The 17,409-nt window shown below is 57.0% G+C and overlaps 1 protein-coding gene across 1 annotated transcript; it reads left to right on the top strand.

Annotated features, from left to right (window-relative positions):
• The first annotated feature begins 6 nt into the window (after window positions 1-6).
• Window positions 7-16,734, top strand: FAM234A (family with sequence similarity 234 member A). Its single transcript, XM_077762720.1, has 12 exons — window positions 7-146; window positions 8,703-9,000; window positions 11,375-11,491; window positions 11,771-11,962; window positions 12,800-12,930; window positions 13,259-13,391; window positions 13,646-13,775; window positions 14,130-14,270; window positions 14,586-14,661; window positions 14,876-15,031; window positions 15,459-15,561; window positions 15,652-16,734. The coding sequence occupies exons 2-12, from the start codon at window positions 8,739-8,741 to the stop codon at window positions 15,861-15,863; spliced, it is 1,653 nt and encodes a 550-aa protein (XP_077618846.1). The 5' UTR covers window positions 7-146; window positions 8,703-8,738; the 3' UTR covers window positions 15,864-16,734.
• The last annotated feature ends 675 nt before the right edge of the window (window positions 16,735-17,409 follow it).

Genomic DNA, 17,409 nt, shown 5'->3' with positions numbered 1-17,409 from the left:
AGCTCCGCCAGCCGTCCGGTCCTCCGGCGGATCAGCGGGTCCGACCCCGCAGCCCGGGCTTCCGTGGCCGTCAGCTCAAGCCCCAGTTTCCCCAAAGACAGGATTTGCTCCCGGTAGGAAACGTCCCACCCTTCGTTGGCTGCACAGTAAGTAAGCCAGTCTTTACTGTTTGTGTTACTAAGGGTGCTGCGTTGGTTGCCTGAGTGTAATTAAAAATACGAAAACAGAGTGGGCTTGAGAATTCTCTCACAAGGGTCGGAAATTCCCGAGGTCACTCTCATCAGGACCTGTGAGGCCGGCCAAGTAGCCCGGAGCTCAGCTCGCATCTCTTCTTGTGTGGGGGAGATCACTCACCAGACAAGCCTGCCTCACTGAACGAGAGCAATGCAGAGGCTGAAAGGGAGCCGGCACGGGGGCTCCGAAAGCGTCTCTTGCTCCTCTATGAATTGATTGGCGGTGAGCTGACTAGACAGTCTGACCTTGAGCAGGTATTAGAGTAGGCGATTGCAATTACTTTCGGGTTCTCTTAGAAACCCTGTGATTTGGGCTAGGGAGCTTGTGTTATGTGTTCAGGCACTGGCTGGCAGCGTCTTTTTGACGCCTCCACCAGATTGCCCCACTTCCTTCATTGCAAGGATCTCACAGGGAGCACGCAGTTAGAGCAGCTCCCAGTAACAAATGCTGAGCGCCTGCTGGATGCCAGGCATTGTTCTAGATGCTGAGGGTACAGCTCTCAACGAAAGAGTTCCTGTCCTCAAGCTGCTCCATTTCTATGGAAGGGTACAGATGATAAGTAAAATATTGAGCATGCTAAAGACAAAATACAGAGCAAGGAAGGATGAGATGGAAATGCCCCGAGTATCAAGTGGATGTTTAGTTGCGCATTTTACCTGTTTTCTGGACCTTTGTTGCACTAATTAGAATGCTTTTGGCTTTGCGGCGCCAGGGTGCCTCAGGTCGGTTGGGCGTCCGACCTTGGCTCAGGTCATGCCCTCACAGCCTGTGGGTTCGAGCCCCGCGTCCAGCTCTGTGCTGACAGCTCAGAGCCTGGAATCTGCTTGGGATTCTGTGTCTCCTTCTCTCTGCCCTTCCCCCTCCCCTCTGTTTCTCTCTCTTAAAAATAAATAAACATTTGGGGCGCCCAGGTGGCTTAGTCGGTTAGGCGTCCGACTTTCGCTTAGGTCATGATCTCGCGGTTAGTGGGTTCGAGCCCCGCATCGGGCTCTGTGCTGACTGCCAGCTCAGAGCCTGGAGCCTGTTTCAGATTCTGTGACTCCCTCTCTCTCTGACCCTCCCCTGCCCACGCTGTCTCTCTCTCTCTCTCTCCTAGAAATAAATAAATCATTAAAAAAAATTTTTTTAAATAATGGTAAAAAGTAAGTTTAAGTTAAGACCTACTGGTCTTGCAAAGTTAATCAAAAGTAATTGAGGAAGGGTTATACTTTATCTTTTTAAGAGCTTTTGCTTTCCGTCCCCTCTTCCCCATGTCAGGACAAGAAGTAACACTGATGTGGCAAAGGAAATAAAATCTGCCTTAGAATTCAGGAAAAAGGCTACTCCATGCTATTTTCTGGACAAACTATAAAAGTTATTCTGGATAATAGTTGTCTGAAATGTAGATAGATGTTCATCCTTAACTTAGGAGGCAGTTTGGACTGTCTTGAATCACTTTTTTTTTTTTAACTTTTTTTAATGTTTTATTTATTTCTGAAAAAGAGAGAGAGAGAGACCGCATGAGCAGGGGAGGGTCAGAGAGAGGGAGACACAGAATCTGAAACAAGCTCCAGGCGCTGAGCTGTCAGCACAGAGCCCAACGCGGGGCTCTAACCCACAAACCGTGAGACCATGACCTGAGCCGAAGTCGGATGCTTAACCGACTGAGCCACCCAGGTGCCCCTGTCCTGAATCACTTTAAAATTTTTTGCGGTTGTAAAAATTTGAGACTTGTGAGCGCTGACTGCATATGCTGTGATATATTTGCCTTTATCCGGGAATTATGACCTTAAGATTTGTTCTCATTTAAAAGATGATTAAGGGCCTGCTCGGTGTTTTGAGATTGCTTACTTGGTGACGAGAGGAAATACTTGTTCATCTGTAAACAACGGGACACTGGCTGTCATTGTCTGGCTTCTGCTTTGCTCAGCCAAAAGCTTGGCGTCGCCTGGTTGGATCTTGTGGGTGCCTCTCAAATGCCTCAGGTTGAACCACTGCCAGAATGTTTGGGCCACTTTGGCCATGACACGGGCTCTCTAATGTAAAAGACATTCATAAACGACTCCTATGTTTAGCAAGCAGCTTCACGGATAAGCATTTGAGCACAAGTGCTATAGAATTGATTAGTGATGCCAGACCCCGAATTGTGTACAGAGATTGTACAGAAGACAGTTGTGCTGCAGGATCGTACCTCCTTGTCCAGGGACAGGGCCCACGGAGAACTGCCACCCCATTTCACTGACCTTGGCCGTGTCCACCATGTTTGAACAGGGAATGTTGCAGATTCTTCCTACCCTAGACAAGTGCTCCATCTGCCCTGGGGGCATCGTGAGTGTGGGCGGTGGCTAACCCAGGTCACCGGTGCTCCCATACAACTCCCCAAGGCCAGACGCTGGTCTGGCTGGGGCTTGGAGAGAGAGGGCTGCCCGGGCGGGAGCACCATGGCGTGGGGAGCGTTGAGAATCCGTAACCCTCCCTCGTCAAGTCCCAGCATAAGCCAGGTGGGCAGAGGCAGGTCTCAAGTCAGACAGCACAAATGCCCAGTGACCATGTGACGAGATGCAGGATATTTTCTATATACTTCTTACCTTTAAGATAATCTAACAGCGGGGCGCCCCGGGGGCTCAGTCGGTTAAGCGTACGACTTCGCTCAGGTCATAATCTCACGGTTCTTGAGTTTGAGCCCCATGGTGGGAAGTCCAGTCAGGGTAAGACTTCATCTAAAAACACTTTCTTCACGTTCCTTCCCTTGAAAGTTTTCTTACTCTGCACGAGAAAGACTGAGAAACCCACGTAAATCCTAGGAAAGTGCAAAGTCCTGGCTCCGGGAGCCCACCTGTTCGTCATGTTAGGTTCACACTGGGACTGAGAAACCTTTGGGTTATTGGCTTNTCCCTTTCTGAAGCAAACCTTCGTGTGCTGGGTGTGGGAGAGAGGACACTCAGCAGCGAAAACTCCTGTCCTTTGGGCGCTTACATTGTCACCGTGTTGTTGGGCTTTCGTGNCCTGTAAGTGAGTTATACTGAAGAACTACAGTATCTTCCTTTTTCACAGTGGGAAGGAAGAGGATTGCGGGGGATAGTTTTCAGAGAGCCAGGCATTATTTTGAAATGAAGAATTGTGGCAGGTCAGGGAGTCTGCCGTTTGATCAGAGCCTTCAAGGCACCACAGCACAGAACTCCACTGCTGTTGACATTTCGGCCAAAACCAAACCGAGCAAAGCACACACACATCCCCGGGCTTGAAACAAAAGAGGCCCCTGCTTAGGGAGCTTAGAGGCGTCACCAGGGCTGCCCATGGGGAGGCTGGCTCTTCCTCTTGGCCTGCATGGAGCTCCGACCCCCGCCCTATTGCCAAAGGCTTTCTTTTTTTAACTGTTTGTTTTGAACTAATTATAGACACACAAGATGTTACAAAAATCGTGCAGCGCCTCCCTCATGCCCTCCAAATGTCTTACATAACTGAGCACTTATCAAAAGCAGAAAATTGACCTTGGCACAGAGCGGTGAGCCAGGCTGCAGACCTCACTCCCTCTCGTCTCACTAGTTTTTACATGCGCTCGTCTGTACGTGTGTCTCATTGTGTGAATCTTTATCACAAGCAGTTGTTTGTGCAGCCGGCAGTACAATCCAGACACAGAGCTGACCCATCGGGACAAGAGACTCCCGAGCCACTGCTTCATACCTGCTCCCCGATCCCTTCCTGGTCAGCCAGTTTCTGCCCAGCATGGCTGCGCCTGTGTGCTGTGCGCTAGACGCCCCCGCTCAGCTCCAGGGTTCTAGAGGCAGAGCTGCTGGATGTAATTCACTGTCGTTTCCTGAAGGAGTCGATGGTGGGGTTATCCTCTCCCCATCTGGCCTCCTCAGCTTGTTTTTAGGTAAATAAACTTGCATTATTGGGTTGGGTGTGTGGTTCCTATTTAGTTTTTTCTCAATGGAAACCTTCAGAGAAGGATCGCAGTATCTTTTATCTATTTGTTAATAAAGGTTTTGTTTTTAGTTTATTTATTTAGAGAGTGCTCGGGGTACAAGAGGGCCGGGGCAGAGAGGCGGTGGAGGGACGCAGTGAGAGAGAAAAGAGAATCCCAAGCAGACTCAGCACTGTCAGCCCAGAGCCCGCCAGGGGGCTCTATTCTCACAAACCATGAGATGATGACCTGAGCCGAAATCAATAGTCGGGACACTTAACCCACTGAGCCACACAGCCACCCTTGTTATAAAGTATATTTAATGTCACTGGGACAAAGTCTTGGAACTCTATTAATGATTAAGAACATGTACTGTTCACAGTGCTTAGCTCTATCAAATGACTTAATCAATCACAAGTGGTTATTGAACCAGTATCACCGATAATAGGCCTATCAATGCACTTGCTTAAAGATACATGTGTTTAAAAAGTGAAAATAGGGCCGCCTGGATGGCTCAGTCAGTTAAGCGTCTGACTCTTGATTTCGGCCTAGGTCATCATCTCTCGGTTTCATGGGTTCGAGACCCGTGTTGGGCTCTGCACGGAGAGTGTGGAGCCTGCTTCAGATTCTCTCTCTGTCTCTCTCTCTGCTCCTCCCCACCTCTCAAAATAAATAAATGAACTTTTTTTTAAAAAGTTTTTTTATAAGAGACTTTTTTAAAAGTTTTTTTTTTTTAATGTTTTATTTATTTCTGAGAGACAGCGTGAGCAGGGGAGGGTCAGAGAGAGAGGGAGTCACAGACTGAAACAGGCTCCAGGCTCCGAGCTGGCAGTCAGCACAGAGCCTGACGCGGGGCTCGAACCCACGAACCGCGAGATCATGACCTAAGTGAAAGTCGGATGCTTAACCGACTAAGCCACCCAGGCGCCCCCAGAATGGCTACATTTTAAAAACAACAGCAGAGAAGGTTGCTATTTATTTAAGGTAGACAGAGAGAGCTGGAGAGGGGCAGAGAGAGAGGATCCCAGGCAGGCTCTGTGCTGTCAGTGTAGGGCCTGAAGCAGGGCTTGAACTCATGAACCGTGAGATCACGACCTGAGCCAAAATCAAGAGTGGGATGCTGAACCCCCCAAGCCACCCAGGCACCCCAGTTTCAGATCAGTTCATGACCTTCTACAGATATCTCAGTGGCTGGTTCAGTTTTAGACACCAACATCTGTCATCTCCAATGACGGCTCCCACAAAAATGTCTCCTACAGCCGCCTCCCTGGCCCACCGTGGTAATAGTTCTCTCTCGGCCGAGCCTCTGGGGCGGGGGCTGGCCCTGGAAGCCTTGGGCTTGTGTTCCCGCTTCTCTGACGCACGGCCGGGTTGTAAATGCTGACCAGAGGCACGCCACCCGGCCTCCTGCTACTGGTGACCATATGGAGAGCTTTCTCCGCTTCTGCTTCTAAGTCTTGCCGTGGAAGCAGGTAGTGGTGTGGGGGAAATGCGCGCTCTCTGAGCTCTGGGCTCCCAGTCGAAAGCCGGGTCACCGAGAGAACGGCAGTATTCCCTCTGGTTTTGCCGCCAGATGCAGCGTTTGGTCTCCTTCGGCGACGTAAACCGTGCAGGAGAAGCAAGGGTCTGGGCTTCGTTTCCACCTAGCGGTCGGATTTATCACTCGGCTGTTCTAACCGGCTGAGCTAACAGGCCAGCTGCTCCAGTCACATTTTAGGAACACCCCTTCTGCTTGACGGTGCACAGAGCATTTCTGGAGGGAGCCATTAGAAGCCAGTAACACGCTTCCCCTCACGCCTGAGGGCCACAGAAGGGGGTGAGAGCGACACTTCTGCACCTCTCAGAGCCTTATCACGTGTATTTACTGCTGACATAAAAAGCCAGACAACAGCAGCAATCATTGTTTGGCCCTGGCCTCCGCTCTTGGCCTTAGGGACCCCCGTAGTTTAGGGATTCAAAGACTGATCAGGGAAGGAGCACTCCGGCCTCCTAGGCTGGGCTCTACTAAGCTTGCCAGGAATTCCAAGGAGAACAACGCCCAGAATACAACCTCCAGCAACCCGGTTGAAGGGAGAGGCCCTTCGCCCTTTGCTATGCTTTCCCTCCGGGCTGGCGGTGAGGAGGTGGGGTCTCCCTTCGCTGCGGGGGCCAGAAGACTGGAGACAGCTCACCGCCACCGGCGGTGAAGGGGGGTGACCAGAGCCAGAGCAGGACAGACCTCGTGGCCAGCGCTGCTCCACTCGGCCTTTCCCTGGATAGCGTTGACCACAGCCCCTGCCTGGAACCGCCACCCAGATTGGTTTACTCGGGGTGTGGCCGCGGCGCCTCATCAGGATTGTAAAAGCGGCTCTGATGTGGATCCAGGGCCCGGAGGACCTACGTCCCCAGCCAGTGCATTTCGCCCGCGGCCTCGCGGTCCTGAGATCGCCTGGGCTCGTGCAAGCGGTTTCCCTGTGCAGACCAGTCACCCGTCGGACCCGTAGCCGTGCAGAGGCTCCTTCCACAAGGTGGGTGTGGGAGACCAGGCGTAGGCCGGGTGAGAGTCCTTGTGTCACTCTGAATGGAGCCCAGACTACGTTCTTACGTCGTCTTAGGGTGCCTTTCCCCCTGCGCCCTGGTGGACACCCTGCTTCCGACAGGAAGGGCAGCCGCAGCTCAGAGACCTTGAGCTTCCTGCCCAGTGTGTTAAAGCTCTGAAGTAAGAGCATGTTAAAGATGGAGCTTTTAAAATCTGGTATTTCATGGGGCGCCTGGGTGGCTTAGTCGGTTAAGCGTCCGACTTTCGCTTAGGTCATGATCTCGCGGTTCGTGGGTTTGAGCCCCGCATCGGGCTCTGTGCTGACTGCCAGCTCGGAGCCTGGAGCCTGTTTCAGTCTGTGACTCCCTCTCTCTCTGACCCTCCCCTGCTCGCACTGTCTCTCTCTCTCTCTCTCCTAGAAATAAATAAAACATAAAACAAAAAAAATCTGGTATTTCAGCATTCTGACCTCTCATTGAGTTTTCTTTCCTTTGCCAAAGGAATGCGTGTGTTGTAAATACGTCGAACACCCTCCCCCTGCAGACACGGTGTCTCGATCCGGCCAATGAGCGGCTCTCCTGACGCCAGGCCTGATCCCGGTTCTGCTTCGGCTCGGCTCCTCGCTTCTCCTTAGCTCCTGCCCCACTTCCCCACCCCATGCCGGGCGCTTGGGCGTAATGAGGTCCTTGGTCATGAGTCACTGTTTGATTCTCTTGTGTCTGACTCATTACCCTGCACAGGCACACCTTTCCTGACTTCCATGACCTTAAAAGTCAGGGCTGCACAGAGGAGAATGCGCACAGCGTCGTTTGGTTTTCTTTTTAAATTGTGGTAAAGTACCCTTAACATTTAACACCTAGAATTTACCCTTAGCGACACGGAATACATTCAGTGTTCTGCAGCCATGCCCACCGTTTTTACCACCCCGAAAGGAAACTGCGCACCCATCTGCAGCCTCGCCCTGTCCCCCCTGCCCCCCCAGCCCCGGTAACCAGCCGTCTACTCTCTGCCGTCATGGGCTCACCTGTTGCGAACATCTCGCGTAGATGGAGCCCTGCCATGGGCCGGCTCCGGTGTCTGCGTGCCTCGCTGAGCATGGGTATCTCCACGGTCTGCCCGCCTTGCAGCAGGGGTCATTGCTTTGATGGCCGAATACCATCCGTTGTGCGGACTTGCCACAGTTGGTTTATCCATCTGTTGAGGGACATTTGGGTTGTTAGAAAGAATGAGGCCATGAACACCCATCTGCGAGTTTTTGTGTGAGCGTGTTGCCAGTTCTCTCGGGTGCACACCTAGAGCAGGGACTGCTGCCTCACAGGGTAACTGTGTAAACGTTCGAGGGGCTGTCAGACCGTCCTCTGCGGCGGCTGCACCGGGTCCCGCGGTCTCCACATCCTCACCGACGCTTGTCATCTTCCTTTTCTTTTTAAATATGTATTTACCTATTTTGAGGGAGAGACTCAGGGAGGAGGAGAGGCAGAGAAGGGGCGGAAAGAGAGAATCCCAAACAGGCTCTGTGTTCAGCGTGGAGCCCAGTGTGGGGCTCGATCTCATGACTGCGAGATCATGACCTGAGCTGATAATCAAGACTTAGATGCCCAACTGACTGAGCCACCCAGGTGCCCCTCTTTTTTTTTTTTAAATTAAAGCTACCCCAGCCTTCCCACATGGGCGCCCGTTTCCATCTGTGCCTCAGGCTGGTGGGAGGCAGGTCGGGTGCGCCGGACCACTCGCTGGTGGCGCTGAGTTAATGTGTAACGCACAGGTTTTCCGTTGTCGGCAGCCCCAGCCCTGCCCAGCGCCGGCCTCGTCGTCAGCAGGCAGGAGACGCTGGGGTGTGACCGGTGAAAGTCTTCCCTGCGTGCTGGCTCCACACAACCAATTTGCCAATTAAAGATTTTCTTAGGTGGCATCTGTGACACCCTAAGCATTTATGTAGCTCTTGTTTCTTGGGCCAGTGGTCCACCGTCGTGGCTGCAAGCAGGCTGAGAGGCTGAACACAGCAGAGCCCGGCAGGCCATCCAGCGCGGCAGCCTTTTGACTGTCCCTGTTGTGTTGACGCAGTGACCAGGAGTGGCGCTCTGGGATGTGCACGCAGTGATGGACAGCAAGGACTTAGAAGCCGAAATCCACCCCTTGAAGAGTGAAGACAAGAAGTTGCAGGAGAATCTGGGAAACCAAGCAAACAAGGATAACTTGAAAGGCTCGCCTCGGCACCCCCGCCTCTCCCGCTGCCGGACTGTGGCATTTTTTCTTTCACTGTTTGTCTGCCTTTTTGTGGTGTTCGTGGTTTCATTCATCATCCCCTGCCCGGACCGGCCCGCGTCTCAGGGGGCCTGGAGGATCCACTACAACGCAGCAGGTGTGCCTGGGGTGGGGGAGGGGGCGGCATCGAGTCCCAGAGTCCGGGGTGGCCTGGGGTGGCTGACAGTTCTGCGTCCGGGGTTTTCTTGGAACTGTAGGGTCTGTGGAGCAGCCTCTCGCTAAACGTGGGGGCACGACCGTGGAGCCTGCTCTCATTTTAGGAAGGATGGGTTGGGTCAGTCAAGGAGAGCAGCCCATCTGGTTATGTTTTGGAATTTAAAAGAAGTAATAAAGCAGAGCACTGGCAACACAGGTGGAGGGGAGGTCGTGGAGGAATGAAATCTCCGGATCTGATAGGTCCGGTACCCTGAAGCGCTCTGGCTGACCTTCCAGCCGGCTGAGCCGGACTCCGGCACACTTGGCCTCTCTCGGGAAATCCGCAGTCTGGAATTGTGGCCTTCATGAAAAGCCACCGAGTCCGCCCCTCTCTGGACAGCCTGCTTCGTTCTTACGGCCGGGGCGCCTGCACCGCACGCGAGCGGGCACCGCAGAGGCTCCGTGACCGCTGCCGGGGCAGGACAGGGAGGCTCTCGTCTCGCCCCATAGCCAGTTTCATTCAGAGTTTCATGCCTCATTTTGAGAGGGAGGAATAATATATGTTTCTGTGTTTATTTTTGTAGCTTTTTTTGAGGTATAATTTTTATGTCAAGATATTCACTTGTTGTAAGTATACGATTCAGTGATTTTTAGTCAATTCACAGAGCAGCTGTGCAGCTGTCAGCACGTCCCAGCTTCAGCAGATTTCCATCACCCGACAGGGCTTCTTGCCCTCTCCACGCCCTCCCCCAGCCCCGGCAGCCCTTGTTCACCCCCTGCGCCCGCACACTTGCCTCTTCCGGGCACTTCATGTAAACAAAGCCGTGAGACCTGTGTCGTGGAGCCTGGCCTCCGCACAGAGACAAGTCTGTCGGTCACCGCATGCCCCCCTGTTCTTCCTAGTGCTGAGCAGGGCTCCTCCGTGGGGGCGTTCTTTTGTGGGTGGACACTCGGCTCGCTTCCACCTGGTGGCTGCTGCGAGTAATGCAGTGAACTTGGCTGCGTGGGAATTGAGTCCTTGTTGTCAGTTAATTTGGGTAAAAATGGGTGAAAAATTGGGTTAAAAAAAAAAAGGCAGTGTCTCCTTGTGGTTTTGATTTAATGTCCCCAATTGCCGGTGACGTTGAGCATCTTCCGGGTGCCGTGGCGACCTCTGCCTCTTCTTGGGAGACGTGCCTCTTCGAGTGCTTTGCCTGTTTTTGCACTGGGTTGTAGACTGATAGGCATTGCCTCTTCGGGGTGTCAGTCCCTTATCAGATATCTCATTAGCAAATATTCTCTCCCACTCCGTGGGTTGTCTTTCCACGCTCTTCACAGTGACCTTTGATGCCCATAAGTTCCAAATTTTGATGAACTCCAATTTTCTAATTTTTCTTTTGCTGCCTATGCCTTTGGCATCACATCCCAGAAATCATTACCAAATCCAGCATCATGAAAACTTTTCTATATATTTTCTTCTAGGAAACTCTTTTTTTATCTTTTTTTTTTCTAATTTTTTAAAATGTTTTTATTTCTGAAAGAGACACCGTGAACAGGGAAGGGTAAGAGAGAGAGGGAGACACAGAATCTGAAGCAGGCTCCAGGCTCTGAGCTGTCAGCACAGAGCCCAGCATGGGGCTTGAACCCATGAACCGTGAGATCATGACCTGAGCCAAAGCTGGATGCTTAACCGACTGAGCCATCCAGGCGCCCCTCTTATAGGAAACTCTTAAGTTTAGCTCTTTGATCCATTTTAGGTTCATTTTTGTATATGGTGTAGGATATGGGCCCAGCTTCGTTCTTTTGGCGTTTGATTATAACGCATTTAATTTATCATTTGAGTCCTTAAACAAAGGTAGGAAGCAGACACTTACGAGTAGGGGAGCATGGACTCCTGGACCCCAGGCTGATGGTGGGAGGGGTTCCTTCCTGAAGGAAAGGTGTTCAGAGAATGCACGTGTGCACCCCGCATCCTGCTGACATCTGATTTCATCCATCGTGTTCGTGAAGGATGCTGGTGCCACGAAGCTGCCGTGCTGTGTGCTTTTGCGCTGGCACGTGCTAACTACCACTAAGCCTCAGGGAGCACAGACGTAGGCCAAGTCGGGGCACCCGGCTGGCCTTGGGGAGCACAGACGTAGGCTGAGTTGGGGCACCCGGCTGGTGCAGTTGGAAGAGCATGTGACTCTTGAGCTCAGGGTTGTAAGTTCAAGCCCCATGTTGTGCAGAGAGATTACTTAAGAAAGAAAAGAAACGTTTGTTTTTGTTTTTTTTTTTAAAGTAGGTTGTGTCGGACTCGGCCTGGCCGTTACACTGGGCCCGGCTTGAGGACTGTCCTCTGTGGTTTTCTTTCTCAGTCACCTATGACTTCCTGGCTACAGAAGACATAAACAGGGACAGGATCCAAGATGTTCTCTTTCTTTATAAAAACACCAACAGCAGCAACAACTTCAGCCTGTCCTGCACTGACGAAGGTAATGGGGTTTTTATCTGAAAAAGGAGGAACTTCCTGTAGGTGGAGGAACCCTCCCCTTTGCCACCTGTGAGGAGGGCAGATCGTGGGGTTTCTGCAAACCCTGCCTGCCCAGCAGGACTAGAAGGAGCCAAGGGGGCAGGCCCTGGTCCCTGCACCCTGACCCCATGGGGCCAGCACCAGGGTCCCCGGGAGCCCAGTGGTAGCGGCCTGGGCCCGGAAGCGGGGTGTGGGGAAGAGGGCCTGACACGCCCCGCAGAGTCGGGTCCCTTCCCTCCAGGCTTTTCTTCCCCCTGCACCTTTGTGGTCGCCGTGTCGGGGGCCAGTGGCAACGTGCTCTGGGAGAGGCCCGCAGCCCAGGACGGGGCCCTGGTGCAGTGTGCTGTCCCGCAGCCTCAGGGCAGCAGGACGTCGTCTGCCTGCGTCCTTGCGGGCAGACCCGGTTCCTTCGTCGCTGTGGACTCGTTCACAGGTAGGCGGCTCCACACGCCAGGTCCCCCTCCAGGCAGCTCTCAGGAGGTTCAGCCCGTGTTCTTGGGGCCAGGGCACAGGGTGGGGAGGAAGGTTCCAGGGGAGGGAGGGAGCCTCCCGGGGATGCCACCTCCTAGCAGTCATGCCCTTCTACCCTGATCCGTCACGTGTCACCGTGGCTTGTCACCTCCTGGTTCAGTCTTGCAGGGCCAGCAGAGACGGGGGGTTCAGCGGCGGCTGCCTTCTGCAGCACCCGGGCCAGTGCAGGTTGAGCCCACAGGGGAGGTGTCGGCCCGTCTGGGCTCTGGATACACGGGTGTCCATATCCGGGCTTTAATGTCACAGGCTGTGGTTAGCCCCCATCCTCACCAGGGTCTTAAGAAATTCTGTGCCTTGACGCTAGATATGCTGAGTTAGCATTTCCCTTACCAGCCATGAGCATGTGCTTTCCTTCCCTGCCTCTGCGCGCAGGCGTCTTCCTGGAGGCCGAGGGCCCACCTCTGATCCCTGTGGTGGTCAGGGGTCCTGAGGGGCTTGAAAAGTGTCAGGGTCAGGCCCTGTCCCTCCACGTGGGAGTGTCAGAACTGGCCCTGAGATGTTCTAGAGCCAGATGTGAGAAGACACGGAGAAGCTCCACAGGAAGGTGGAGCTCTGTGTTTCCAGAAACAGCGCCTCTGATGTGGCACGTGACCCCGTCTCTGATGGCCAGGGGAGCGCACGCCGCACTTGCCTTCCCGCGGCCGGTGTTCCCGTCTCTCAGTGTGGGTCCTGTGCGACTGCTGGGCTGAGGCAGAAAGGGATTTGGAGGCCAGGCCTCAGGTGACGTGCTTGGCTTTAGGGGAGACCCTGTGGAGCCACCCCAGTAGCTTTGGAAGGAACGCCTCTGTCCTGAGCTCTTTGCTCCGGCTGCCTGATGTTGATGCTGACGGGGCCCCAGACTTGCTGGTTCTCACCCAGGAGGAGAAGGAGGTACTGCTTCCCTCCCGGCCCCCGCGGCCCTCCCTTGGCCCTCTCCCCGTCAGGGTCAGGCCTCTTCTCCGCCCCTGGTTCCCTTGCACTTGTCGGCAGAACTGGGGTCTGACCGTTGGTCAGGGGACTCGCCCAGGGCCCTGTGCTCCGGGCGTCTGCCGACCGGCATGCTGGGCCGGCTCCGTCCTGACTGGGCAGCTTCTGGGCCTCCCCAAGAATTGGGGAGCCATGTGGGCCATTGCAACCCAGGGGATGGGGCCCGGTCGGCTGGCATGGGGCTGCCCGCATCTCCCAGGAGGGCTTTCAGCCCCTCTCCTCTGTGTTCCAGGTTAGCGGCTACATCTATTCAGGCAGCACCGGGCACCAGATCGGCCACCGAGGCAGCCTCGGTGTGGGTGGGACCAGTGGCTCCCTCCTCCACGTCACCAGGACGGGTGCTCACTACATCCTTTTCCCCTGCGGTACGTGGTGCCTGCTGTTTCCAGGACCGCCCCTCATGGAAGCCACGTTCCTGAGAGAGCAGATGCGGCGGGGGGGGGGGACACGCCAACTCCTACTCTCACAGGAAAGATACGAGTTGCTCACTGACAGGCCCGGAAAGCCAGAGGGTCTCCGCGCCTGAGGCTCAGCGAGGCGACCTTCTGTCCTGGCAGCAGGGCTGGGGAGGGGTCTCCTCCCTGCCAGCGGCGACTCGAGGCGCCTGTGTTTCCAACAGCAAGCGACCTGTGTGGGCACTCTGTGAAGGGTCTGCATGAGAAGGTGACCGGGACCGGGAGCCCGCTGAAGAGAGACCCGCTCTGGGAGGGCACGCTCAACGCCACCGCCCACGGGCTGCTCTGGCGCAGGTTGGTCTGGGCGGCGGATGGCGCAGGTGGCCCCCACCCGGTGCTCGGAGCCGTCCAGCGGGCCACGGGGCAAGGCCCTGTCTGCGGCCGGGCTCCAGGGCTGTCCCGGGCTCAGCCACGGGAAGCGGGCCTGCAGCACCTGAGAAAAAGCCCGTGGGAAGGTAGGTTCCCAACAGGGGGCACACCCTCACCTCTGTCCACAGCCAGGGCCTGGTCTCCTCTTAAACTGGAGAAGCAGGGGATGTGGGCGGAGCCCGCAGCTTGAGAGACGCAGCCCAGCGCGCAGCCCGTGGGGGTGGGTCCTGCCTCCCACCTCTGTGTCCCCGCCGCATCCCTCTGGCTCTCCTCCCTCAGCCCCGGAGCCATCCGCTACCTGATGGCCGTTCCAGGGAAGGCGGGTGAGGACCTCCTCCTCGTGAGCTCAGAGGCCTGTGTGCTGCTGGATGGGCAGGACCTGGTGCCCAGGTGGACCCTCAGCGCGGCCCAGGTCCTGAGGTACAGCGTCTTCGTCCAGGAACCGCGCGGTGACTGCAGGCTGGCACCCTCAGCCTGCCCCTCGGTCACGGCCCCGGGACGAGGCCGGCCGTCGGCGGGGGAATGCCCGTGTGCTTCTGCCAGAGGCCTCCTGCCCGTTAGCTGGTGCGGTGCTGCACGGCAGGGGCCGGCGCTGTGCTCTCGGCCCTGGCTCAGCCTCCCGTGCAGGCCCCAGTGTGGGCAGGCGTGGCCAAGGGCGAGGCCGGGGCGTGCCTGTTGCCCGGTACTCCCTCGCAGAGGCCCTGTGTGAGCTCTCCTGCCCTGTCTTCCTTGCAGAAGACCCGTCCTTGGCTACTACAAACCTGACACCTTGGCTGTGGTTATTGAAAACGGCACCGGCATTGACAGACAGGTTGGCCGCACCTCCTTTCGAGGTCCCAGCTTTGTTCTTAGTTGACGGACATTAGTCTGAACAGCCCACAGGGCTGCGCCGGAAGACGGAGCTGGCACAGGAGGGGCCTCCGCGGGATGTCCTGCTTGCCTTTGGGGAGTAGCTCCTTCTGGGCTGGCCCGTGGGCCCTGTGGGCCCTGCCTGCAACCCTCCATGCTGTCCTCTCCCTCCCTAGATCCTGCTCCTGGACCTCAGCACAGGGGCTGTCCTGTGGAGGCAGGCCCTCCCGGGTGTCCCCGGGGACCCGCAGTCCGCCAGCCTGCCAACCGCAGACCACCGTTCCGCCTTCTTCTTCTGGGGCCTCCATGAGCTGATGGGCACCAACCAGACGGTACGGGCGGGGCGGGTGCTGAGGGGGGACACCAGTGCCGGGGCCACAGACCAGAGGCTGGGCGTGGTGCTGCCGTGAGGCACCGGCGAGCTGACTGGGTGGCTGGACGCGCACTCGTAAGTAGAAGCCGTGGGACGGGGTGGGCCACGAGGGAGGCCGTCGCCTCAAGCAGACGATGGGGACTGGGGAAGAAGGTACGTGAAGGAGGGAAGGTGCGGATTTCCAGCCTCAGAAGGGTCAGGAGCCTCGTCTCCAGGCGGTTGGAGGAAAAGGAGCGGAGGGTGGGTGCAGAGTCGAGACCCTGTGGACACAGCTCTGGGCAGGGGCACTCTATCAGGGTGTCCTGTGATGGCAGGCGCTGCACAGCCCGGCCACTGAGCCGAGCACCTGTCGTCAGCTCACGCGCCATTGCCCGTTCTTGCTGTAGGAGCCGGGAGACACCCAGCACAGCCTGTACATGTTCCACCCCACCACGCCTGGCGTCCTGCTGGAGCTGGCCAGCGTCTCGGCCAACATCGTCGCATTCCGAGGTGAGTGTGGCCTCGCGTGGGCCGAGGGCCTGGCGCTGTCGGGTCCTCTCGGGCCGGTCCTGACTGCCGTGATGGCCGTGTCTCCCGTAGCCGTCCTGTTTGAGCCCAGCCGCCACGCCGCCTACGTCCTCCTGACGGGCCCTGCTCACCCGGATGGGCCTGGCGTGGTCTCCGTGGCCAAGCACAAGGTGCGCGACCTCGTCCCGGGCAGCAGGGTGGTTCGCCTGGCTGAGGGCGGGCCTGACAGCGACGAGGCTGTCCGGGACCGCTTCTCCCGCCTGCGCTATCGCAGCGGGGCCTAGACGCCTGGCGGCCAGCACGTGCGCAGGAGGCTCCGGCTGCCGAGATGAAACACCACGGGAAGTCGGTCTTTCGCTCGGTTTGCACACTGACCTGCCCCTCCCCGTGTGCCCGGGGTTGTGCGAGGATGAGGGGACCGCCGGGCCTCTCCCTTTGCTGTGCCGTAGGCCCTTGCTCTGCCCCACTGGGGCCGTGCTCAGGGCCAGCTGCCTTCCCCGGCGTCTCCCCGGGCTGCCTTGGGCAGAGCCGGGCCCTACGGCACCAGCCTCCCTCGCCCACATCTGGCTGGAGGGGCCAGGCCTCTGCGAGGAGCTCCGTCCTGAGCAGGCCTCTCCCTCTCCCATCTGCACCCACCCTGGGGCCTGCAGCGGCCTCGGGGCAACAACTGGGCGCTGCGGCGGTTCCAGCTCCTGGCCTCTCCCAGAGCAAGGGGGGGCTAGACTCCGCTGTGGTTCCTGGACACTTGTCCTGGGGTCCCCTGCGACGGGCCCATGAGGAAGGGGCTGCCTTGGGGCTGCTCCATGAGGCTGGCCTGCTGCTCGTGGAGGTGCCGAGGGGCATCTTTATCCCTGTGCTGCCTGTGCTGTGAATGTTCTGAGGAACCGGCCGGAAGGCCCACGTTGGGGTCAGTTTTTGTGCCCCTCAGTACACACTGGAGCTGCCTGTCCCTCAGGGGTCCCCACACCCCGGCTGGTGCCTGGCGGCCTCCTGGTGCTCAGCCGTCCCTGGCCATCAGCATCACCTGATGCGGGACTCACCTCTGTGCCTTGCTGTGCCCCAGACCCGTTGCGGTGCCGTGTGGGGCTCGCTGTTCCCCGATGACCCCGAGTACCACCAGAAGAAGCCAGAATAAATGGTTTGCACTGTCTGAAAGAGTGCGCCTCGTGTGTGTCTGCTCCGGAGCGACGAAGTGGACACGGTGCTGGCCGGGCTGCTGGATCACAGAGCAGGTCGGGGGACCGCCCCCCCCACCCCCCCCAGGTTCCAGGTGTGGCCCCGCTACCCGCCCAATCAGCATCAGCCATCAGCGGTGGGGGCACGGGGGCTTTTCCTTCAGGGCCTCTAAGTGCAGCTCAGGTTTGAAGACCTCGCCCTGGTCTCTCGTTCGAGTCCAGAACGCAGCCTGTGGACGGGGATCCGTCCCCACCAGGACAGGCAGGGGTCCTGAGCAGCTGTCTGTACTCCTCAGGCAGCTGTCCAGGCCGCAGGAGCCTGGGCAGGGGGCTTCAGGGAGACACAGCTTTGCAACCGCGGTGAGGATGGGGGTTGTCAGAGAGTCTCGAGGGACGTCCTGTGTGCCTCTGGATACGAAAAGCCAGTTTCTCAGCTGCACAGACCGAGGCCTGGGAGGGACAGTGCAGGGGGCGCCCTCTGCCAAGGAGCAGGTCCCTCGTTGCTGTGAGAAGCCACCTGGTCCACACAGCCTTGAGCATGGCGGGGCCGTGGTGGCCAGTCCACAGACAGGAGCCGCCGGCGGTGGCGTGGGGCTGGTGGCCCTGGCGGTGCCAGGATCGGGATGCGCCTGCGCAGGAGGCCCCTTCCCCCCAC

The sequence above is a fragment of the Crocuta crocuta genome, unplaced genomic scaffold, assembly GCF_008692635.1.
Source record: "Crocuta crocuta isolate KB4526 unplaced genomic scaffold, BGI_CrCroc_1.0 scaffold234, whole genome shotgun sequence".
Lineage (NCBI taxonomy): Eukaryota > Metazoa > Chordata > Mammalia > Carnivora > Hyaenidae > Crocuta > Crocuta crocuta.
Note: the sequence above shows the minus strand (reverse complement) of the source record. Positions and strands in the feature narration are given on the sequence as shown.

Coding starts and splice junctions, on each gene's coding strand:
- FAM234A (XM_077762720.1), top strand. CDS start 8,739: ATGGACAGCAAGGACTTAGAAGCCGAAATCCACCCCTTGAAGAGTGAA. Junction 13,392..13,645: donor CTACATCCTTTTCCCCTGCG/GTACGTGGTGCC, acceptor TGTTTCCAACAG/CAAGCGACCTGTGTGGGCAC. Junction 14,271..14,585: donor AGCGCGGCCCAGGTCCTGAG/GTACAGCGTCTT, acceptor TCTTCCTTGCAG/AAGACCCGTCCTTGGCTACT.